General features: G+C 38.3%; 2 protein-coding genes across 8 annotated transcripts in view; both read right to left on the bottom strand.

The window, feature by feature from the left end:
• ryk (receptor like tyrosine kinase) overlaps positions 1–19,354 on the bottom strand; it is a 47,316-nt gene extending 27,962 nt beyond the window's left edge. For all 3 annotated transcript variants that reach the window (XM_023265000.3, XM_023265001.3, XM_035945823.2), the window contains exons 1-3: positions 18,705–19,354; positions 1,114–1,235; positions 927–1,026 (exon numbers count right to left, since the gene is read on the bottom strand). In XM_023265000.3, the coding sequence (XP_023120768.1) occupies positions 927–1,026; positions 1,114–1,235; positions 18,705–18,969 (487 nt within the window). In that variant the 5' untranslated portion in view covers positions 18,970–19,354. The remainder of the gene's footprint in view (positions 1–926; positions 1,027–1,113; positions 1,236–18,704) is intronic.
• Positions 19,355–21,360: 2,006 nt separating this feature from the next.
• sned1 (sushi, nidogen and EGF-like domains 1) overlaps positions 21,361–24,859 on the bottom strand; it is a 35,141-nt gene continuing 31,642 nt past the window's right edge. For all 5 annotated transcript variants that reach the window (XM_035945829.2, XM_035945827.2, XM_035945830.2 and 2 more), the window contains 4 exons: positions 23,912–23,999; positions 23,712–23,791; positions 23,588–23,615; positions 21,361–21,993 (listed from right to left, as the gene is read on the bottom strand). In XM_035945829.2, the coding sequence (XP_035801722.2) occupies positions 23,590–23,615; positions 23,712–23,791; positions 23,912–23,999 (194 nt within the window). In that variant the 3' untranslated portion in view covers positions 21,361–21,993; positions 23,588–23,589. The remainder of the gene's footprint in view (positions 21,994–23,587; positions 23,616–23,711; positions 23,792–23,911; positions 24,000–24,859) is intronic.

Below are 24,859 nucleotides of genomic sequence, written 5' to 3'. Positions count from 1 at the left end.
TACGTTAGATCAACTAACAGGGACACAGAGCATTCAATCTGCAAGCCTTATTAGCCTAAGCGAATTACAAATCAGCATAATAAGCTGGTATTTGCAGCTTTATACATTTTTTGAACCTGGCAATTGTATACTGAAATGACAACAACCAACATGCACCTGTTCATACTTAAATGAGTTCTGAAAATAGAAACATATCAAATGGGGATGGCAGCACAAGAATTATTGAGGAATATAACACAGAGAAGTTAACCTGCTGTTTGTAGATGATCTGCCATGTTGGTTGTAGAGCTGTGATAGTCAAACTGTTGTTTTACAGGTTTATACTAAAAATATTTTTAACAAAATGCAGTTACACCAACGACTTCTTCGACACAGTGTCAGTTCAAGCTAGATTGGTGGTTTAAAGTTATGAAAATGTGAGGGTACTCTGTTCCTGCTGCCACAAAAAATAATGGATTAAAGCTAGAAGGTTACTGATGTCGCACTTCTCGCCTCATTATCCTAACTGGTGATTGTCTGACCAATGAGAGTTTGGTCAAATAACAACACATCAATCAACCATTCAAAAAAGACAACATAGAGACTACAGCCCAACTGCTTGGTGTAGCTTTGTGTTTAACAGATCGACATTAGAGTGGTATCAATCTTGTAATCTACCTGCCAGAGAGTGAATAAATCTGTTTCTTAAAATGTCACAACTCTGCCTTTGGAGTGTGGGAACCTATATGATTAAGGAGCAAGAAAATTGTTCCAACAACTTTGACTGAAGTTTCTCAGGAGTGTTCCTCTTTCCCTAAGTTCTCTTATCTGGTTGACACAGAACAGATAAGGTGTGGATTTCCTGACATCACTCTTGAAAGTCTACAAACTAGAGTCGTGCAGGATGAAGGAGTGCATGTTACTAAAAAGGTGAATATTTGACAGACCAGAGGGAGTACGGGGCACCTCCCCCTGATTGGAGATGTTAATCCGTGGTTGGTTCAGGACCACAGGGTTCTCCATGTAGAATGCAAGCCGGTAGTCAACCTTTAAATTAGAAAGAAATGTTTACATTTATGTTTTCTTTACATGTGTGAACAGGTAAGTGTGCACTGAAAAGATGCCGAGGCTTACCTTTGCTTTGGAATACCATGTAAAGTAAAGGCTGTTGGTCTCCGTGGGCACAGGCATGTTGAAGGAGAACGCATAGTGATTCACCACATCGTCTCGCACATAGTAGAGCTCTGCATCGAGGCCTGCGTGAGGATGGATGACACAAAATCGTAGCTGATGAGAAAATGCTGGATCGTTGGACATAAAAGATAATTTACAACAAATTTCCTCATGCAGCCTGAGGAAAATGGTAAAATATCCACTCCAACTGCCAGCTTGGATTGTGGAGGGAGGGGGGGTTTCCCCTCAATAAAAGAGATGGACTAACCACATCTGTTAGTACTTGAGAACTCTTAGTGCCCAAGTGAAAAAACCCTAAAATGTTCAAGTGACGCAACATCCAAAATATGACCACGAAAAAAACACTGGGCAAGGGAAGGGTTAAGACAAGGAAGTAGAGCGCCTCAGATTATTAAAAAAAAAAAAAAAAAAAAAAAAGCAAACTAACATCCACAATCTGTCTAACCATTCAGTCTTCAGTGAGCACATAGCTAAGGAAATGCCGCAGCACATGAACATCAGAAAGCTGAACAGCTTGGTACTGTATGCAGAATTCCTTCTCATTCGCTGTAACAAAGTCAAGGCTTCAAAAAGTTTTTTCCACTGTTTTTGCTTTTTTAGTGCATCAAAAACTCTAATGTGTGCTGGTGAACTCCCCACCCCTAGCCTGGGGCAGTACTATCAGTCCTTGAAGGCGTCTGTCTGGCAGAGTGGGGTCTGTCTATCAGTCTCCAAATATCTAGTTTAAAGAGAGGGGAAGAATGTGCCCAGGCTCCTGCAATACCCCGAGGCTGTCTCAGAGCTCTGGCTCATAGACCTTTCTTACCCCGGCTCAAATAAAAACATTTTCAGGCATTTGCCAACTCAGAGAGGAGACAAGTGTTACATAAACTAGCATCTAACAAGCCAGAAGATGAAGACTGCTGCCTTCACTTTCTGTTAATCATCATTTCTCTCCTTTTAGGTTTTCACAACAATACATGGTTCCAATTAAATTTTGCTCAATAGATGTAATAATAACCATATAACTGATGTCAATAACTTAGAATTAAATCTTCAGCGACTTATTAAATAATTGTCAAATATCAAAACAATCCCCAACTATTTTGGCAATCAATTATTTGATTTGGGCAATTATTTAAGAATAGAGTCTAAATTCTCTAACTCAAGCTTCTTAAATTTAAAGATTTTGTGATTTGTTTGCTCTTCCATGTCAGTAAACTGAATATTTTTGACAATTGAGGAAGTCAACTTCAGGAGACATTTTCTGACAATTTATAAGTCAAACAAAGCATTAGCATTTCATCTCCAACAGCAATTGAACATTGTTTTGCTTTGTCATGTCTTGTTATTGTACAGACCTGTGGACCACTAACTTTGCATTTCGCTTCCAATTTTGTATGAGAATGTGACATAAAAACTAATGACTCTTCAAACAACTAATCAATTTATCGAGAAAATACTCGAGAGATTAATCAACAATGAAAATAACTGCTGGTTGAAGCCCTACTTACAATATATGAAAGCAATGACTATTAATTTTGACTTCTTAAGTGACTTTTATGGTTGCTAGTAAACAAACAGATCTGAGCATGAAAATTGACCCTTAACCATGGAAATGACAGTTTACAGAAAGAAAAAGAACTTTACTAATGGTCCACTGACAATCTTTATCTAGACTTTTCTACTACATCTCTCAGCCTCAAATGTCCCAGAGGCCCAGAAAAAAAGAGTTCCTTTTAAAGACAGCTCCGTGCAAGAATGCAAAATTAATTTGTTTTTGTGTTTTATGTGTTAGCATGTTCATATGGCAGTTTTGTAAATGCTAGAAGACACATTATGAACAAAATGAGATGTCAGTGCCACGAATTCCACCTTGAAACTGCAATGTCTTGATGACAAAGATGATGAAAAGTCTTCTGATGACAGTTATTCATGTATTCTTGTTTTTGTCATTAACTGCACACACATTTAATATAACCTAAAAATCACAAGCTTTGCAAACATTAGTTGCAATGTGACTTTAAACCTGCATTAATTAACCTATTGGGAGCAGTTTGACAAGTGTAAACACAACAGTGACTTCAGTTTGACATGGCAAACGTGTTAACTCACATTAAACATAAGCATACAACTACAATACATAAGGATTCTTGCAAAATTACTAATTTACAACCATAGATGTTGTTTCTAGCCAGTTGTTGCTAAATTTGTTTGTTGTCTAGAGCAGAGCTGGTAGCTACAGTCAGCTTTTTCACTGTAAACAGCTGCTTGCATCTGAAACCCTGGTGATTAGAGCACAAAGCCACACAGTAATAATTGCCTTTCTCATGCTCAACTGTGTGCCTCCCTTGCCTCAACATGTGGCCACACAGCTTTTATACCAATTAAACTATGCAGCCAGGCATAAAAGGCCTAAAGAGGACCAGCGTGGCTCAAGTTTGTGTTTCTCACAGCACCTCAGCCATCCACCCAATCTGCAAGAACTTCAAAACAGGAATCAGGGGTAACAGTAACAGGAGCCTGTCAGTGTACACAGATCGAGGACAGGGAATAAGTGGTTCCTGAGGTTAAGGACGTTGAACTGAATCCCTGGCTCACACACCCTGCTCTCTGAAATGGGAAAACAGCATTACTAGGAGGTGTGTCTATAAACAAGACTTGTGTTTATTTTAGTTTTTGGACACAACATGTAAAGAGCCTCACAACATCATTACGCTGTTGGTTACTATAGATGCAAGAGTATCTAATGCAGACTGCTTAAATGGAAAATACCATCATTTTGAATTCCAGTGTGATGACTTGGCAGCATGTCATGTTTTGAGGGATTATTTCCTGCAGGACATTTCCATTTCTCTCTGTTGGTGTCAAGTCATTAACAATGGCGAGGGCAGAGCACACTGTATCACCTACACTGATCTGAAAACACTCAGCTCCAGCACACTTGATGAAATAAATGAAACAGAGAGAATCATAATGGAATATTTATGTTTGCAGGAATTACTTGTGCATTTTAAAATGTCAAGAGTCATTTTTGAAACTGCATGGAATAAACTCTTTTGGTCAAATTAACCTAAACATAAAATGTATTATGTGACATTTCCAAGGACATGATTTCTGCATGTAACCATTATTTACAGCACAAAAAGCAGTCGATTCTGAATATCATTTTAGTGAATTAGACATAATAACAGGTCAGTTAAGCGAGTAAATTACTGAGAACAAATCAACAGATAAAACTCAAAAACAGCTTGCTACATAGCGACAGAAAGTCATGGGAACAATCTATTAGAATTAGTACCACAGTGTACTGGTATATGGTTTTCATGCACAATAACACGATGTGACAAGGCTTACTAAAAATATAAAGACATGTATTATTATATATCAACAAGGTGACTTGATGACCCGGTAGTATTGTTTCAAAACCAACAGTCACACCAAGGAATCAAAACCTTCTGTAACGACTGAACTATACACTACTTTTATACTTCTACTAAGATTAGCTGGTAGAAACAGCCCTGAGACTTCACATACAACTCTTGGCATCCACAGTGAGAGTACTGCGCATACCTAAGTGGAAAAGTGCAAAGAGGCAAAGGAACCCTTAAATAACTTTTTATTACCTCAGTTTCTATTGTTAGGTTGGGAAAAAAAAGGAAAACGCTTGATCATAAAAACTTCAGCCCTCATCATCATAAAATTCAGCTCCTGTGGGGGGCATGTGGGAAGCTCAGTTATGAAAGGTCAAACCTAAATGGAAGACGGCAATGAGTGATATAATTGAAACAATCAGTCTGGTGTGAAAGGAGTGCACAAAAATATGTGAGATAACCAGCCAACTTAGTCTGTCACCATGTTCAGGTGGTTGGTACTGGTCAAAGTAACACCCACCAAGGTTTCACTGCAAAACATTGCACTCTAACAAGAGTATCATGTCTGATTGTAATTTAGGGAATTACCTTTGGTGGCTGGAAGAACACTGTAAACACCCCGGAGTTTATACGACTCTGAATTGGTCGAACCTGATGGAGACTTATTAGACGTTTACTGGACTCAGGCTTGGCTACAAACTAACTAAGACTATGTCCAAGAAGTCATCTGTGTGGCTGAATTTTGTTCAGATGGATGTCCAAAAAGTGTAAACTTGGAAAGCAGTTTAACAACCAATATCTTCTAAAGACAGCAGGCTAACTTGTCTGCAACACAGTCATCAGTAGTATCATCAGTCGATATTGTTGTAGTGCATGCTAGTTGCCTGGTCGGCTCTGAGTCTGCTATTATTATCTCAGTATAAGGTAATAAGGCTAACAAATCGAATGAACTCAGCGCATTATGACCCATTTAGTTTGTATGATATGCAGATTTGTTTCGTGTGACCATCAACTGGTTGAAGAGTAAATATGATTTCAGTCAGCTAAGACTTCCCTTGGTTTAGTTAGGGCCCTACCAAGCAGCACATTGTTATTACATTATTAAATATGGACATGGCAGTTTTGTACATGACGCCAAAGCTTGGGATGAAATCTAATAATCAAAGAATCCCAGATGCACGACGTCACTGGTCTAACTGAGATTCCACAGCAAAATAATCACATGCTCTCTGCCACTTAAGTCCCCGCTGACATTCCTTAAGTACTGACACATTATTCTTTAGAGCTGCCCAGTACAATCAGTGCACTGCTGTTGGCCACTGAGCAGCTTCACTGGAGTACAATTTAAGCACCTTGCTTAAGGGTACATCAACACTTCTTTCAACTGTGGGAGGGCAGAGAGGATTACTCACCCACTCACTTCCCTCCTCCAACATTTTTCTTATTGAATCAGATGCTGAACCTGACAAGGATACTCTCCTGCTCTAGCTCTTTTAGACAGCATCACATACAAAAATATGCAAATGAGATGAAATTTATCTGCAAATATCAACACAAAACAACCAATTACAGCAACAAATCAATAATAAGAATATATATTTCTAAGGCTCAGCAAAGTTTTAAGTCAACATGCTGTGTTCTCTTGTGAGCTGTGGATCACATTGCACACTTTGAAGGAGGAGAACAAAAGGTGGTAGTGGCCAGGTGGCAAGGTCCAGGACAGATATAACAAAGACCCTCTTGTGCACAGAGTCGACACTATACCTCCCAAAGCCTCCATCCCTGAGTGCTCAGGAGATAAACACTCCCTCCAGCCTCTCACTAGGAAGATACTGGCCATAATAACCAAGGAAGGAGAAAATGAAGGCCCGCGTGAAACTCTATCAACTGGAAACTCTAAACAAATCCAGAAGCACATGAAGCAGCAGGGGGAGTCATGTTCGAAGGTCTAAGACAGCAGAGATACTGCTACACAACGAAGAGAGCTGATTTTGGACTAGGATTGAAAGAAAAATCATTAACAACAGCAAAAGTTAAAATATCTCTAGACTAGAAGTATAGACAGTCAGTAAGCAGGTGAAAAAGAAGAAATGATGCAAAGGCAACTAAGTTATCTGCTTCTGGCATCACTAAGTAAGATGAATCATGGCAGCAAGAATACCACCAACCAAAATACTTGGAAAGTCTGCCTAAGCATATTACGAGTCAAGCACTTTGTAGAACTTGTCCAGAAATGTAGGTTGCATTGCAGCCCAAACTATCAGTGAGACAAGTAAAATTTTGTCACGAATTCGTCTAAATAACCTAAAAACAATGAAGTGAAATGATGGAGACAATGCACATGTATAACAAACTACTCTAACGCAGTTATGAGAAGATACAAAGTCATCAAGTGTCTTTTTACTCTCTGAAACCCAACATCTACCAGAGCCCAAAAAAATCAACAAAATCACAGCCCAAAATTCTAAAAACAAAAAACATGGTCAGATTTTCAACTTTCATGTGTGAGGTACAGTTCCTTCAGGGAAAAATAGCCAACAATAAGCTTAAAATGCTGCCAAATGAAACTGTAGACTTAAAATTGTGATAATTTATCAACCTTTCCACATGTCATTCAGAAATTCATCAATAATAAACTGCTTGCACCAGATTCCGTAAAAAACAACAATTCTGGGCCACTCAGCACAACTAAGCAGCCATGACACACTCAGGTGCAACCAACAGTCATGTGACAAAAGTCAGCATTTATCAGGTGAATAACATGCAGTGTTTACACAGAGCAGAAGAAACAAGGGAAACAGAGAGGAAAATAAAACAGGATCAATAAAATAAATGACTCAAAAGGCTCAAAAACAGTATACAGAGCAGCAAGCTATCAACAAGTTGTTGGAAGATACATTTAGCATGGTGAAATATCCTTCTTGAGTTGGATGGCAGAGTACTACAAAAAATGCCTAGCTTGTAGAAGTCTTAAAAATGTAAGTTAAAATGTATTTTGATTCCAGAAATTTAACATTTTTGTCAAAGAAATGACAAATGAGCTTACAGCGAGTACAAATGTGACATAAGAAAAAATGCCTAGAAACTGCTTGGGGTTTATAGGGATTGTCAACATTATAATCTCTCACATGAAGGCAAAAAACTGTCTTTCAATATCAGCTTTCATATTTCAATTTAAACTGCAATATATTGTAAGATAAACCTTTTTATAAATAGTTTATATATGTTTACATACTGCCCATTAGAAAAAAGTCTCACTGCAGTAGTTTTACAGGACTTAATAAGACCTTAAATAGCTTCTAGCTGAAACTGGTTTTCTGTTTAATATGCCCCACAGTACAAGTCCAAAAACATTCAGAAATATGTGAAAATTAAATCATAGTTGATGTTACGAAAGATGTTCAAGAGAATTTAATTTTGGCTTTGAATCCTTAAATAACCATCTGCGCTAACGTGATGCAGTGTGTTACCAATTTCAACAGCAAATCACCTGATGTGCCACCCAAGTTCACATTTGGTCTGTGTTGTTGTGTCCGCCGAAACACGAATTAGCGGTGGAGTGTCAATGCCACTGTAATGAGTTACTTCATGTATGTCAAACAATGGTCAGTGAAGCTAAGCAGATGTTGAACAGCTAATTTTACCAACATTATTGCAAAGCAGAAAAGAAAAAAGATGCCAGAACATATTGAGTCTATACAGGGAGTGGTGAGAAAACAGCATAAAGGCTACATTGGCATAATACTGGCTACAGCGTCTACAATATTAGCAAGCCAGACATAATTACAGACTATTATATGTTACATTTTGATTCATTAGCATTAACTTTGAGCAAATCTATATGCAATGTTGACAAAGGACATTTATATCAAGCAAGCCAACCACAGTTGTTGCGGTCTGCGCTGCTGGAAGATGTAGTTGCACAGCACAAGGTACACTGAAGAACATACAGCATACAATAAATGCTTAACTATCTATGTGTTTTCATGTGCCTTTTCAATTTGCATGTAAAAAAACTTGAGTGGAAACACTAGCAATTCAGAAAACAAAATGTCAGTATTGCAAAAAAGTTTTTTTTTTTTTTGCTTTGCTGAGGTCTTCTTTGAAAATTTGCAAAAACATATCAGATCAGAACATGAATTCCCTTTTTCCATCTCATCACACTGCATTTTGATTGGTGTTTTTTTAAAACAACCTCATCTCTTCTACTGACCTGATCAGTGACACCCAGCTAAAGAAATAGCATCAGAGTTCTTCCTGGTTCAGAATGACTCTGTAGAGGCAATTATGCAAGACAGTAAACATGACTCCTTCACATATAGTAAAGGCAAAGAGTCTGTGTTACCTTATTTGTCAGAAATCTGGTCACTTTCCCATGAGTTCCAGTCATTTGATAAGTAAAAATATCTATGATGACTGAATAAATGAAACCCCAGTAAACCTCAGAAAACTGGTAGAATTTTTTTTTTTTTTTTAATTCTAATTTCTTCATTTTGGCGCTAGATTTTCCTCTGGGGCATCAATTCATATTTTGTTTTGCAGATTTTGTTTGAAATGTGAGAACTGAGGCTTTTTCATAAGCAGCCACACATCATTCTTGCCAAAGGAAAGTTTAGGCACATGCAATCTTTCGTGCCTCGTCCCAACAGAAATCCACTTTTACAAGTTTCGTTATTTCCAGCAACTACAGAGCTTTAAATCAAAGTGTAAAGTAAAAAGGAAAACACAATAACGATGGAGACTAAAGTTACCATGACGTACGCTCAGCCAAACATCCGGACTAAAGACTACAGCTAAGCTTTTACAGATAGCCTGCAATAGCAGCACTAGATGCAGAAAATAGTCACATCTGAAAGTATCTTAGAGCTAAAAGGGAAAAAAAACACATTAAGTCACAATCTCTGTGGTTTTCTTTGAATCACTTCAAAGAGACCATACATTAGTTTTCCTCTTTTATTTCTTGAAGTGCCCCAAGGGCAGACAAGGATGAAGGCAGCAAAAGGAATCTGAGAAAAGACTGTCTGCCACTGTCCCATTATAGGCACCGCATTGACGCATATTTGTTGCTCAAAGGGGCTCCTTCGTTTACTCAACAAATATCAAATGGTTTACTGAAAAAATGATTAGCTGTGTGCAGCAGAATGACTTCATCATGAGGCGACTAAAGGGTCATTTAGGAGGTCTCACACACACCGTCTTACTCATCTATTTTCGGATGCTGTTTTTCATGGGCAGCTTTGTGGGTACAGCAGCAATTTGAAAGACCGGGCTGTGTGCTCAAGGTCAAATACACTTGTATTTTTTCAGTCAGGCACAACATAGCACCTACTTAACTAAAGCTACCGAAATGTGAAGGCTTCAAAAATATCTGATTTCAGCACCTACTGCTTCACAACAGCATAATTAAATCACTGCAAGTCAAGCATGAGAGTGGTCCAAATAGAATTAGAGCAACGTCTAAAATCTTATGACATTTGATGTCAAATGAACATATAAGAGCGGAAAAAACATGACAGTGTATGTCCGATTGTAACACATGGCCAACAACTTGAAAAATGGGTCGATGCTTTACAGAACCTCCTGTGAGCGCAGTGGCTCTTAGACAAAAGATGTGAAAGCAGGGGCTCCCCTATTCATCCACAGGATCCTTGGAGAATGGCATGAAGGAAATGAATACTGCTGCCAATCACTCCTCACTGTTCACGGACTCTTTTTCAAAGCCCGGGCTTTGCCTTTCAGCTCTTTGGAGGAGGGGAGGGAGGTTGGTTAGCCGACATGTGCTGGACTCTTCAGACTACACGGACAGTTCTACTCACTTGCTCACAAAATTTTTATGAGATCTGTTTTTTTTTTTTTGTTGTTGTTTTTTCATGCCAGGCTGGAGGAAGTAGCCAAACTCTGACCTACTCGCCTGATAGTGCAAGTGGAAAAAATGACCACATAGCTTGAATCCCCCACTGGATGCAACAATGAAGCAATAAACATAGTATCAGTGTTTTTTAATGTGTAATTTCCGGTGGAGTTTGATCAGAATCCGTCAATAACTGGAGTTGCACTAAGCATTTTCCCCGTCCCACAAGCAAAAAACATATTGAAAAACTGATTTTAATCCTCTGAATTCCAAGCACGTTTTGGGGATTTTTGCTACTGTCACATCTTTCACTGCAACATAAAGTCCTGCACCTCTATGGTAACAGTTCATCCATTGCCTGAAATAGAGAGAATTAAAAAATGTCTTTGTGCTGGATAATAAAGTTATAACACATTTTAACAACTACTCAAGTCTAGGAAGATGCTTCACCATGCTGAATCTATCTTCGAGCAACTGGCTCCTCTGTATACCGTTCATGAGCCATGCTGCATTTATTTTATTGATCAAATATCTTTTATTTATACAGAGGAGCAAGCTGTTGGAAGATATTTCACCATGATGAATGCATCGTCCAACAACTTGCTCGTCTGTATACCATTTTTGAGTCATGCCACATTTACTTTACTGATCAAACATGTTTCATTTTTTCTCTAAACCTTTCTCATTTCTTTCCATACTCATCTCCCCTCTACTGTTTAAAAAAAGCCTGAAGTTCAAAGAAAAACTCTTTGAATTTTTGTCACATGACTCAACATCACCGCTGAGTCACTCATGGTTTCACAGTTGCACTGAGAAGCAGAGAATTTTTTGAGTTTTACAAAACCTTGTGCAAATGGTTTGTTACTTAGCATTTTTTTTTAAACGAGACACAGAAAAAGGTGATATACAACAAAAGGTGGAGTTTGATCAGAATCTGTCAACAACTGTGGCTGCACTGAAAACGTGTCCCACAAGCAAATAACATATTGGAAAACAGAGTTTAATGGGAAACTGCTTATTTTGTCTACATAATTCTAATTTTGGTTGGGAACTGAGGAGCTACAGTTTTGCTTGGCCTGGAAAATCCTAGCACTAATACAGACAGCAAGAACGAGAAGACACAATCTTTACTTTCCACCAAGAAAAAGTCTTCAGTGTAATGTGTGAGGGATTGAGCACTCTAGTGACTCTACTACGGAAAACTAGCTTCCAAAAGGTTGTTATTGAAAGAGACAGCAAAAGAATGCACAGAAAACTTATTTTTGCTTTATGTTCCATGTTCTAAATGATCATATGGATTGTCAAAATGCCAGGAAACAGACATAAAAAGACAGAAAGAAAGCTATTGAGGCCTGTAAAACCAATGTCACAGTTTGGGTCATGGCCCATATAAATGCAGTCTAAGGTTTGCTCTGGTGTTTAGCGAGCAGTCTGATGCAACATCTCTCTGGCAACCAAGACAACAATAACTGTCACAATGATTTCACTATGTTTCTGAACAGCCTTTAAAATAGAACACCTGTCAGACACTTAAAACCTTCAGTGTAAACACTGACATTTAGAACTGGATGGTGCACTTATAAACTGAATGTAGTTGAGTTTTAGACAAAACAAAGCTTTTCAAGATATTACCTTTCGATCTTGGAAAAACTGTGTGGACCTGTTTCACAGTTTTTGGTGTGTTAAAGACAAAACAATTACTCACATAACTGACCCTCCCCTCTTTCCTCTCTCCTCTCTCTGTTGTGTCCTGACCAGACCTAACCCTTTCCCTATTTACTGTAAATGTAATATCTTAAAGATCTGATTTATTACCTGTGTGCTTTAACCTTTGTGGATCCTCATTACATTCCACATCAATATAGCTTGGCATGTTTTGAAAAAAGAAAAGCTTTCAGTGATTTTTAAACACTCTGAAAAAATCCTTGGTCTTAAGCCCGGCTACACTAATTGAATTTGAGCTGCACAGCTGCAACACAATTCAACTTCGGGATGCAGGTCTTGAGACAGAGCTGTTCTGGGGGCTGACTGTGGGAATGCATGTGGATTCTTGAGACAGACAGTTAACTACTCATTAGTCATATGCAAAAACAATCAGAGATGCTGCCTGCTTATGCACTTGTCAACCACAGACTAACACACTGCATACGCAAAAGCCTGTTTCAATTCATGCATGATGCTTTCCTGTTCCTTACCAACCCCTAGAGAGTCAGGAGGTTTGGTAAAGTTATCAAAATGAAGCAGTCCTCAAAAGACAGTCCATCTGCTTTTAAAGCAGAGAGACCATAGAAAGATTATTCTGACAGGGTGGAGTTACCTTTTCTTATCATAACATCTGAAAGCTTCGTGGGAAAATAAAATTTTATCACCATATAGTAACACAGACAAAATACAAGAAGATCCCTCGTGGCAACAACAAAAACTAGTAGAAGCACATAAATGTATTTATGAGTGTGGCATCACTAACCGGTAGGTCTGTGTGGTTGCGGCCAAAATGATTTTCAAGATAGTTTATCACAATTATTCATTGATTTTTGTGACAAATGATTTTTAGATTTGATAGACAGAGCATTGGTTTCACCTCCATGTTGTGGCTACATTCTTGCTCATTTTTGCATCAAAATAAGCCCTAAAACAATCTCCATCTAAATTCACGGCATCTCCTACAGGCAAAATATGAATAAAATATACTCATAGTACCTTGCATGGTAAAGACCTGTTTATCAATAGACACTACAAATTAGTAAAGTTCCATTAAATGCTTCACATGCAGGCTATGGTAGAAACTAATTTGACGGCTGTGCACAGAGAACTCTCCACTCAGTTACTGCAGCACAGTTGTGTAACTTAGTTTGAGAAGAGTGAAATAACATATTCTGAAGTCAGATTTATTCAAGGGGAAACCAAGAGACTTTATACACAAGGGCAGTTTACGATGAGCAGAGTTTTCTATGAGCAAAGCATTTTAAACGTCAAAATCGCAAACACTCAATTATGGACCAAAATGGATACCACGATTAAGATTCCGTTAATTGTGCAGCCGTATAAGCCTGTATCATTCGTAAGACTGAATAAAATGGGATGAAAATATCTCCAATTTTATTGACCAATTAAACAGTTCTATAATCCAACTGTTAAACTCCAGGTCTGAATGTGATTTGCACTGTGACACAACAGATAAACCCTTTGTTCTGAGTGCTGTATAATACTACATCTGTGGTATACTTGATAATACTCAATACCTGTTAGATATATTGACAACATTAAACTGTGGTTTTGTTACCAACTACACCAGTATCTATTTCGGGTAATAGTCTGTCACATCTGCAATAAAATGTTCTCATATCTGACAACCATGCTGTTTCACGAATTACTGCAGGTAGCAATTAAGGGTCTTTAACGTGTTGCACTTAAAACAATCACTTGATGTGTTTTAGTGTTAGCAATCACATGTGATGTGGGAAAATCAGGTATGTTGTTTATCTAGATGAAGAATCACAATTTGTCTTTTGGAAAAGTAGAAAGACCAACTCCCCTCACGCTTTTCAAACACCTGACTAAATTCTAGTGGTAAAATAGGAGACAATAAAAAAAAAATTGGTTCACCTCCTACAGCTTTTGAAGACATTGCCAATAATGTGCCCTATAGACTTGTTACAACTGGAATTGAACAGTTAAACTATACCCTGGAAGCTGATTGAATCATTCAGCCCAACATGGATTAATGACAGCTCCGGTCCATGTTGTTGTCGTGGCAGTTTATTTATCCCATTAAAAGCTCTCCTTGTCCTCATGAAACATTTGTCATAGTTCAAAAAGCCCAGGGGTTATTTATGACATGAACAGTGGCTCTGATATCTTAAAGTGTCCCACTGAGCCATGACAGTGATCCAAGATGCACAACACCACGGCCCTTGAAAGCTAAACAGAATCCAGCCATCATTAATATTATTATTTACACCTGTGCTGTTCCTACTGTGACGGGTCATAGAGCCTTACATGGAAAAGGTCTATTGGTGTCGCTTATTTGCATTATTGAGATGGTTGTGTGATGACAGAGCTGGGATTATCAGGATTAAAATGCTACTGGTGTGACTAGTCGACATATCGTTTAAATATTGCTATTCCAGCCAGCTGGCACCTGAAATATTAGTTGTCTAAACTAATTATAAATATTTTATTAACGTACAACGCAAGTTAACAGTTGCGTGGAAGATGTAAAGCCTGGATGTTGTAAATCAGCAAGTTGGAAAGTGGCACAGCTGACATTAGGACCCCAAAAAAGGATTTTTTTCATTGTCAATTAGTTTGTGGATCATTTTCCTGATTCATTAATTAGTTAAGTCTATAAAATGTCTGAAAATAGTGAAAATGTCAATCAGCGTTTCCCAGAGATGAACATGACAAATGTCTTGTTTTGTCCACAACCCAAAGATGTATTTACTTCACTATCACAGAGGAGGAAAAACTCATTTAAGAGGCAAGTATCTAACTATCTGACTGTATAGTTAATCGTTGCAGCTCTAACGTGTCTTTTGCTTAAATCTGTGCAAGTGCTACTGGCCCAACAGTAGATGTTATTTAATATTCATTTAAATCAGAAAATAACCTTGAGGATTTTCAGCCTTGGATTGCAAAGAGAAAGTTTTTCTGATGTGTCACCAGGAATAGCGGAAAGCAGGAAGTGACTAAACCATACATTTGAAAACCACAAGTAGGAAGGGATATTTGTGGCTGAGTGTCTATAAATTGAGCTGCAGAAGGTAAGTTTGGTCCAGTGGACTGATACTGTCGTCCTGATGTATGAAGCAGCTGCAGAAAATGTATAAAGTTGTGTCTTATCCATGATTTGGATCGTATTAAGAGTTTTAGCCACATTGTGTACAAATAAAAACATGACAATTTTGCAAAATAGTCAGATTGTTGTTGTTCTACATGACATTTCAGCTTCTGTTAGTCTACACTTCCTTGTTACATTGGCTGTTAATGTTCAAAAATATTTTCATTCCAAGGTTAAAGCAGGCTGTGGATTGGTCCTGAAGCTGTTAATTTCGGGTTTACTGAAGATGTGTTGAGGGTGCACTTTGAAACTAGTCATTTACCATTTGAGTGCCACTGCGCAGCCTAATGAAGGGGTAGAAGTGTGAGTGTCTTATGTCTTCGTGGCGGCAGGAAGCCCATGTAGCAACTTTGCACATTAACTTGAAATATATATGTCATCATCTTGCAGTGCCATCAGCATTTTTGCAGCAGGTGAGATTCAGTAGGAGTCAGCAAAAATAATTTTGTTCCCAGTTGGGTGCAGGTTTTCAACAGGAAGTTTTGTTTGCTAACTTCCTCATGCCATACATATGCAGAGGTATTCACACTGCTGCCAGCCAACAAACAGAAATGCTGGTTTACTTTTGACTATGTTCAGACCCTCTGATGGTAAACTCAATTACAAGGATCATATTTATGCAAATACTTGGTTAAAATTATCGGATATTTTCAGCCAGTTGTGGAATACTTTAAAATGTGTAAACAGGGAAACATATTCTGACAAGAGCAGCATAAAATCGCTCGTGGTGCTGTCTATAAAGCATTCCTGCTCTCTATAATCTGACTGGTGTTAGACCGTAGATTGACTCTGTCCCTTTTGGTTCCTCGTGTTCTCCATCACGCTATAGTTAATCTTCTGTTGCCAGACCAGGGCCTCTCTTGCGGTCTGCCTGAAACCTCATCTGGTCGCATGGAGAAATCTCTTTATGTTTGACAACTACGTGTGTGCAGCTAAAAGTATGTGTGGAGAGAAACTTCCATGATGCAGCGGCAACTGCAGAAACTAAACATGTTGGAGGGAGCTGAGACTGCTGGGTAATCTCACTGCAGATTCATGTGGAGACTTAAAGTTTGCTTTTGTTTTTAAACCTGGTGGTGCAGGACAGGTCCTTCTAAATAGTATCCTAACCTCTGACTGACAATTTAAAAGAAAATTTACATGTATGATGTGCATTAGTTTTCCTTGCCTCACCATATATAGGTAAAAATAGTTTAATAGTGAAACAATATTTACTTTAAAGGGTATATTTAGGGTGCACTGATCTCAGTCTGCCTGCAACAGATATTCCTGATTCCACCTACAAGTATATTGTTCCCTCAAATAGGAGGTCATCAAAGTGTGCATTACCAGCCATTAGAGCTAAATAGTAAATGGTTTACACTCACATAGTGCTTTTAAACCTTGGCTAGGTTCTACAAAGCACTTTACAATGTGTTTCTCATTCATCCATTCACACACACTCTCACACAGTGATGCCATGCAAGCTGTTTTCCTGCCGTTGGGAGGAACTTGGGATTCAGTGTCTTGCCCAACGTACCCACAGCTCAAATTCTATCAAGCTTATCACCAACTATTTTGATAATCAATTAATCAGTTTGAGGAATTACAAAATAAGTATATCATAAACTAGTATGTAACAGGCCCAGACAGAAACCTCCTGTTTTATTAATCATGATTTTCTCCCTTTTAAGTTTCCACATTATTAGATGGTTCACATTACATACAGTTCTATAAACATAAAATGACATGTATAATTTACAATGACTTACAAATAGACCTACAAAAATGGATCAATTGGTTGTCAACAATGAAATTATTTACTAACCATGTCTGAAATCTAAAAATTAAGTCTCGATTCTCTGATTCCAGTTTCTTCAACATTTTCTGGTTACTTTCCTCCTCTATGACAGTAAACTGAAGATCTTTGGGTTGTGGACAATTCAAGACATTTGAGAATGTCATCTTGGGCTCACTGATCCACATTTTTCACAATTTACTTACATTTTATATCCCAAACAACTAGGAGACTGATTGAGGAAAATAATCAATAGATTAATGAACAATGAAAATAATAGTTAATTGCACCCATACACATATTTACATACAAATCTTTTGTAGGTATTCTATCTTGATACACATATCAAGGCAAAGAACTACAGTTTTTTTTCTGTTATGTAATTGGTTTTTGATTCTGCGTAGACAGTGTTCTACACAAATGCATCACTTTCAAAAATTAAGATGACTTTTCTCTAGATCAAACTGTTCCTTTTACAAAACAGAACCGCAAAGATTAATCTATTAGTTGACAACAATATAATTAATTTAAAAATCTTTTTTTTTTTTTTTTTTAAGTATAAAATTTCTGATTCCAGCATCCCAGATATTTACTCCACTATGACAGTACACTGAACATTTTTGGGTTATGGGACAAAACAAAACATTTGTCAACATCATTGTGAAGCCCTACTGACATTTTTCACTCCTTTATGACATTTTGTAGAGCAAACACTCCATTGTTGGAGAAAATATTTAATAGATTAGCCGGAAATTAAAATTGTTTGCTAGTTGAAACCCTAGTGGCAATATAGAAAAGCAATGCAAGATTATTTATTAGACATCATGTATGACTTTCCGATTGGTAAGTTAGATACCACAGGCTAACATGAAAATTGCTACTTGAATGATAATATAAATTTTACCTAATATCAATATCAATAGTGTTATCCACAGTTTTCAGCTGCAGCTCACTGTCTCAGCAGGTTTCATTTAATTCTCACAAACATTTGAATATCTTCAATCACTGATAACCATGGCCTGCTAGAAAAAGCTGGAAAACTGACCTTTACCATTTTATAAAATAAGTTAACTTAACTCCTACCTTTAGCCCTAATATCATATGATATTTACAGATTTATTAGCGATCTGTTTTAACACATATCTGGGTAATGTCTACAGTATTTTGTCGTTGTTGTACATTACTATTGTTGTTGTTCTAAAACATTTAGCGACAGCACCCAAGACAAAATATACTACTTTAATCAGTGAGGAGGACTTTTCTTCAGATTAAACAGACCCTTAGAAACTTAAAACCAACACATAGGCATGATTCTGTCTCCTAAATCGCAGAACTACTCCTTTACTTCAAATTAGACTTACATTACTGTGGACTCACCATAGCATTTGCAATTCAGATTAACAATACAGTCTATTTAATGTATTTATGTTGTCTTTATGGATAGCTTGAGCCTCTTTGGATCAAAGTGAATGCTCTTCTGTGAATCAAGGGGAACCAAAGTGTGACTGACCCACTCTGTTTGCTGCACTATGGCTCATCAATAAAAGTAAGTTGTTGCAATGACCTATAGTTAAAATATTAATCAGAGTTTAATGCAGTGCTGTAAGCAAAAGTAAAGACATGAGGAGGCCCAGTAACAACTGCATCTCAACACACACAGACAGATCAGAAAGTTTGGAGACAGCTGTCTCTCCATGCAGGCCTCCTTACCCAGGAGCTTCTTCACCTCCTCCACACTCATGTATATGTTGACACTGGGGCTGTTGTTGTTGTTGTTATTGACGCCTGAAGGACTGCTGGGGTTGGCCAGGCAGCCGGCCCCTTCTAGCAGCAGCAGGAAGAAGAAGCCCCCGAGCCTCCACAGCACCGAGTGGGAGCAGCCTCGGGACCGAGTCGGGCTCCCGGAGCCGCGGATCAACCCCACCATGGCAGCGGTCGTCGGGCTCACTGTTGTTCTCGCCAGTTTCTTTCTCATCCGTATCTCAGGTTAATCCCGGGAGGAAACATTACTGGTTACTTCAGCGTCACTTTTAACTCCTTTTCCCCCCACCAGCCTGTTGTTGTTTTTTTGTTGTTTTCCTCCTTTGCTAACAGCAGCAGCTAAGTTAGCCGGAGCGGGCTAACTTCGGTCGGGCTTGCTAACCGTACGCGGTCACAGCCTGTTTGAATGTTCACATTTACGACGGTTTACATCCACGTTAAGTATCCGTCCGCTTTCTTCACGTTGAGCCACTTCGACTTATTCGGGCGAACACAAAACAAGTCTGAAAAAGTGCCCTAAAGCAGCAATACTAGCTCCTACATCCAGCTTTCTCCCTCCATGGTCCGTCCTCCGACTCTTTTTCCTTCACTCTCTCGGTTTTCGGTCGGAGTAGGAGGAGGGGGGCGGGGGGCTCGCTGCTCCGCTCCGGGAGCACAGTGACGCCTTCAGGTGCCGTCGGAAATATCTCCACAACTGGACGATCCCACACGGAGGTGCATTCAGATGAATTATGTTGTGATTTGGCGCGATATAAATAAAGCTTAACTGAATATAAAAGTCCACCTTAAAATGTAGCTGCAGTTGTAGAGATGAGTTAAGGTGGCACAAAGTAAAGAAAGTTGACCTAACCGAGACAAAAGGTAATAAAACAAAAATAATGTTCCTGTACACTGATATGTGTACGTGATTGTCAAAATGAGTGACACGGGTCAATAAAAAATTCTACAATGTATACAAGACAAAATTAAAAATAATCAAGCACAATTTTAAACTCCATTGCAAACACAGAATGTACTGAGAAGACATGTTTACACACGTTGCTGACAAAACACTGAACATAGCACTGCCATTCATGTGCGATAGATAGATAGATAGATAGATAGATAGATAGATAGATAGATAGATAGATAGATAGATAGATAGATAGATAGATAGATAGATAGATAGATATTATAATATTAAATATTAGTATATAATTAGTAACATTAACATTAAAGGTTAATATAAAATGTATTATATTCTGTACTGTAAAGCTGCTCTCTAACAGCTTCTTAGTGCAACTACATCATGTAAAACAGTTTTTCTATCATAGTGCTTCCAGTGCAACAACAAAATGAAACACTGCTTCTCTTACAAGTCGAGTCATGATCCCCTTGACTGTCATTTAACCTGTTCATCAGAATATGCATAGCAGAATGAAATTTCAAAGCATCTACATAGCAATTAAAAACAATGCAAAACAGCTAATAAAAATACTGAACTATGTGAGTAAAAATTATGAAAATGACTTAAATGACTGTCGGGGCAATGAGTCTTCTTTATCAGGGGTGCATCGTTTTATTTAGCATTCTGGTAGAAGCTCTTGCTGACCCTGGCAGTTGTGTTTCTCAGGCTGTGGTATCTCTTGCCAAAGGGCAGGAGGGTAAACAGGTGATGACAGTTGTGAGTGGACTCACTGATGATGCTGGTGGCTTTGGACAGTCAGCGTTCTTGGACCAGGTCCTTCATAGGTGGCAGCGTGGCCCCCGTAGTCCCTTCAGCTGACCTCACCACCCTCCTCAGGGCCTTTCTATCTATGGCTTTACAGTTTTCATACCAGGCAGAGACGATCTGCCTGGTATGAAAACTGCCTAACCATCTCCACAGCAGTGCAGTTGATGTAGATTAGAGTGTGCCTTGGCTGATCTCTCCTGAGTCAATCACCACACTCCTCAGTTTTTTAACTTTCAGGATCATGTTTTTATTACTGCACCAGTCTGCAAAAAGTTTATGATGCGGTTTGTATCAAGCACAACAGTGGTGTGTCATCAGTGTGTATAACAAAGGGCTCACGACACGTCCTTGTGGAGAGCCAGTGCTCAGTGAAACAGTGGTTGATGTGTTGTTTCCTCCCTGTGCAATTTGAAGCCTGTCTGAGGAAATCCAGCATCCAGTTGCACTTCAATCAGAAACAATTAGAGAAAAGCCTCAGATTTTCACAGTTTTTTCTCATCATGTCATCGAAGTCTAGAAAATTGTTCTCAGGCTTTCTATCAGTATTTTGGTTTATGTGCAACAACTTGTCAAGTGAAGTATTTCGTATTAAAAACTAGTTTGTTTTGTTTGACATGCAACTACAAATGGTTCACAAAATATCACTAGTTTTGTACAGCTTCATTTTTTTTTTTTAATAATTCAGCTCACCTAAAATAAAAGATTATTTGATATATTTTTCTGACGTTGCAGATTCTAAACCAACAGCGTGATGAGAAGTAACAGTAAATATTTTAGGCATTTATTTTAAACAGTTCTTGTGATATTGCTGTTCAAATATAGACTCAAATTTCAAGTGAGGTGATGGATGTCAAGAAGTGTCATACAAACAAAGCAACACCGGAAAATCACAACATTTTAACATTTTTATTATTAAAATATTCACCTACAAAATGGCCTATAAACACTATTTACAGAGTAGCGAGCAGCGATGGCTGCTAGGACACAGAGGAAAAGATATTTTACACAGAAAACACTGAGTCAGAGGAAGAGATCAATTCATGGGCTTGTGGTGAAAATTAACATTTCCCGTCGTCTTTGTGAGGAGATCAGGGGGCTGGTGTTTGGAAAAGATCGGGACACTTTACGGTGATTTCCCTGAGGGACAAACCTGCAGCTGAATCACAAATGAAAACCTCTCCTGATGTGTCAGCGTGGACATGGACATGAGGTATATAAGGTCTGTGATGCAGTGCAGTCGACTGCTTACTGTTTATTTGCATACTGTGTGTGTTTGTGTGAAAAATCAGTCAGCAAATTTTGAAAATGACAAACGATGTGGGCCATTTTTCATCAGATTGTGCTTCTGTGACGTTCTCAGGATGCAGCCTCGTTTTCAGATGGATGAAATGTTACAGTGGGTTCTGACAGGCACAAAAAATGACCAGAATCAGTTACTTCAAGTAGATTATAAACACCAAAATTGAAGTTAGGAGGTTTTTCACATGACAGTGATGGCAGTCCTTTCTTCAGTACCCAAGTGCTCTAGAGGAAGAAGAAAGAAAAGGCCTGTTTTTAAGGTTAAAGTCAAAATGTTTGTCATATGTTGCAGATCTCGTACAGTTAAGACCCAAATTATCAATAATCATGCCATATGGTAATTTATAGTGAATTTTTTATTTGACCAGCAGGTTTCTTCTGGATTGAAATGACAGAAAGAAGTGACAAAACACAGAAAGACATTGTGTGAATGAGAATTTTAACCTTTTATGAAAAATGCCCAATGTCCAAAGTTGTGCATACTTTCTTTTCAGTAACAACTGGCCCTTATTGTTCACCACACCAATCAAACCGTTCTGATTTCAAACAAGCTTTCTGCATGTTTCCACTGGGATTTTGTTCCACTCCTCTTTTGTGACAATTTGAGGTTCGACGATCCACCCTCATATGGTGATACGGTTTGCTTTTAATCATTTCTTGACCGTTTTGGCTAAATGTTTCAGATCACAGTGCTGTTGGAAAGCCAAATGCCATCCAAAGCCAAATTTTTCTGCAGACTGTCCATTTCCTCCTGGATCCTAATGTCATCCTCTTTCCTTATGATGCCCTTTGCTTTTAAAAGCTTTCCTGGACCATCAGCTGAAAAACATCAAATCATGACATTCCGACCGCCATGTTTGACCAAGAGGTCGGTATTCTTGGGAAATAATGCTTCTCTTTTCTTTCACAAATCCAAAGCCGCATCCAAATGACGCTACTACTTATTTTTTCTGACTACAGAACTCATGACCAACCATTTTCTTCTTTGCCCAAGAGAGCTTTTGCAAAGGCTAGATTTGTGAGCTTGTTTTGGAAAAGTGGTTTTAGTCAATGTCCCTAGAGACCAGCCTCATTTAGGGTCTACTGGAGAGTCTGTTGGTATCTGAACTGCTTGAATTCATCTGGATGGTCTTGGTGATGAGTCCTGGATTCTTCTTGACGCCTGCCATTGTTGCTAGTGCAGGGGTTTTTACCTCCGACTACATCCTTTCCTCACAGTGTGGAACTCCTTGCACTTTTTGATGATGCTTTGCACTGTGGTCAATGCTCTGGAGAACACTTGGATATGTCTTTATAGCCTTTCCTTGTATTTGTGAGCAGCCACAAAGGTCAACTTTCTCTAACTGATGGACACTAATAACAAGTTTTCTGAGTTTTTTGGTTTTAATCATGACTTGAATTTTACTATTAACTGAACTGACTAGTGAGCTACTGCACCAGCTGTTCTTAGTTTACAGTGTATTAAAATTCTCTGGAAAATGGTAGAAATTACCAGGACCATCTGTAGCGGTATAGACACTGCAATTTCTCAAATATTGGTAACAATATCAAAGATGTAAACAATTCTGGACATGGCATTTTTAGCAAAAAAAAATTTAAAAATACAAGATAGAAATAGTTAAAATTCATCATTAACATCTGTAAAACAATGTCTTATGTCACTTCTTTTTGTCATTTTCAGCCAGAAGAAACCTGTTGGCTAAATAAAAAACACAACCGTAAATCAAATTTTGGCATTTGGCCTTAACTGTGTAAAGTTAAATGAACCATTTCACCACAAAAAATATGATTATGGAGATTTCAGTTAAAGAAAACAAACCTTTATTGCTGTCTGTTTGTTCTTCTGTCTGTTAAGAGAGTTAACACCACCGTATGAATACAACTGCAGAGGCTTATTTGCTGAAAATACCGTCATTGCTGTGCAGATAGATTGTTGAACTCACTCTGACTTTTCTTGGAAACCGTCGGCTCACAAATCTCTCGATAACACACATCCTGCTGTACTTTATACGTCCGTTTGTACCTGCGAGGGAGAAAACTCACTACTTTCATTTGATCCGTTAGGTTGCACATGACCAGAAACATCGCATTAACTGTAATTAGCATGAGCATAAGAGGCCAGAGCTGCAGATCTGTGACTTACAGGTAGTGGCAAACTCCACCTTCCCAGACCGGCACACTCTTGGTTTCAGAGTAGAGACGGGTACACGGGTGCGGCACTCGCTGGCACACTGCAAACAGCAGAAACACAACATGGGGCATGACTGTTTTAAGGATTGCCGGTGAGGAAAAGTCTGCTGGATGGTTTAGGAGTCATGTGGGATGGAGCTGGGGCCTGCTCTCTGGCTGATGGATGGCTTTAGGAAAGGAATGTTTAAACAATCTGACGCTGGATGTTTGGGTGAAGAACAAGATTCAAGAGGGGTGAGGGAAACGTCGAGTGTCTCCTCATACGCAGCTTCATCAACACGCACTTATTGGTGAAGGAAAACTCATATTTCCACTCTGTGTTTGGAGGAGGGAACCTGAGTTCAGGCTGGGTGTAATAAAACAGAGTGCTGTTCAGCAGCTGTGTTGTCTTCAGCATTGGGGGTAACACATTGCTGTTCCGTCATTCAGTAATCACACTACAGTTACTGTTCAATCACAGCTATTGTATTGATTTCGAGGTGGTGTAATCTACTGCAAGTGCACCCTTGATTCTCTTAGACATGTAACTAAGCCTTGTTCTCAACATTTTTCTGTGGAGAGCTCTTGGGGCCAGTTTTCTTCAATTTTACTGGTGTCTTTGTGGTGTTATTTTTAGTAAAGAGTGTAAAAGAAAGCTCTTGTTTATTATTTATTCTCTCTAACTGCCTCTTTCTTTATGTATGGTTTTTTATCTCTATGTATGTTTTTTTAAAAAAAAATCTTTCTGTATGTTTTGTATCTGTTCTGTTGTATTTGTTTTTTCTTGTAAAGTGACCTTGGGTGTCAAGAAATGCGCTTACAAATAAAATGTATTATTATTATTATTATTATTATTATTATTATTATTATTATTATTATTATTATTACTATTATTACTATTATTACTATTATTATTATTATT

The sequence above is a fragment of the Amphiprion ocellaris genome, chromosome 2 (assembly GCF_022539595.1).
Source record: "Amphiprion ocellaris isolate individual 3 ecotype Okinawa chromosome 2, ASM2253959v1, whole genome shotgun sequence".
NCBI lineage: Eukaryota > Metazoa > Chordata > Actinopteri > Pomacentridae > Amphiprion > Amphiprion ocellaris.
Note: the sequence above shows the minus strand (reverse complement) of the source record. Positions and strands in the feature narration are given on the sequence as shown.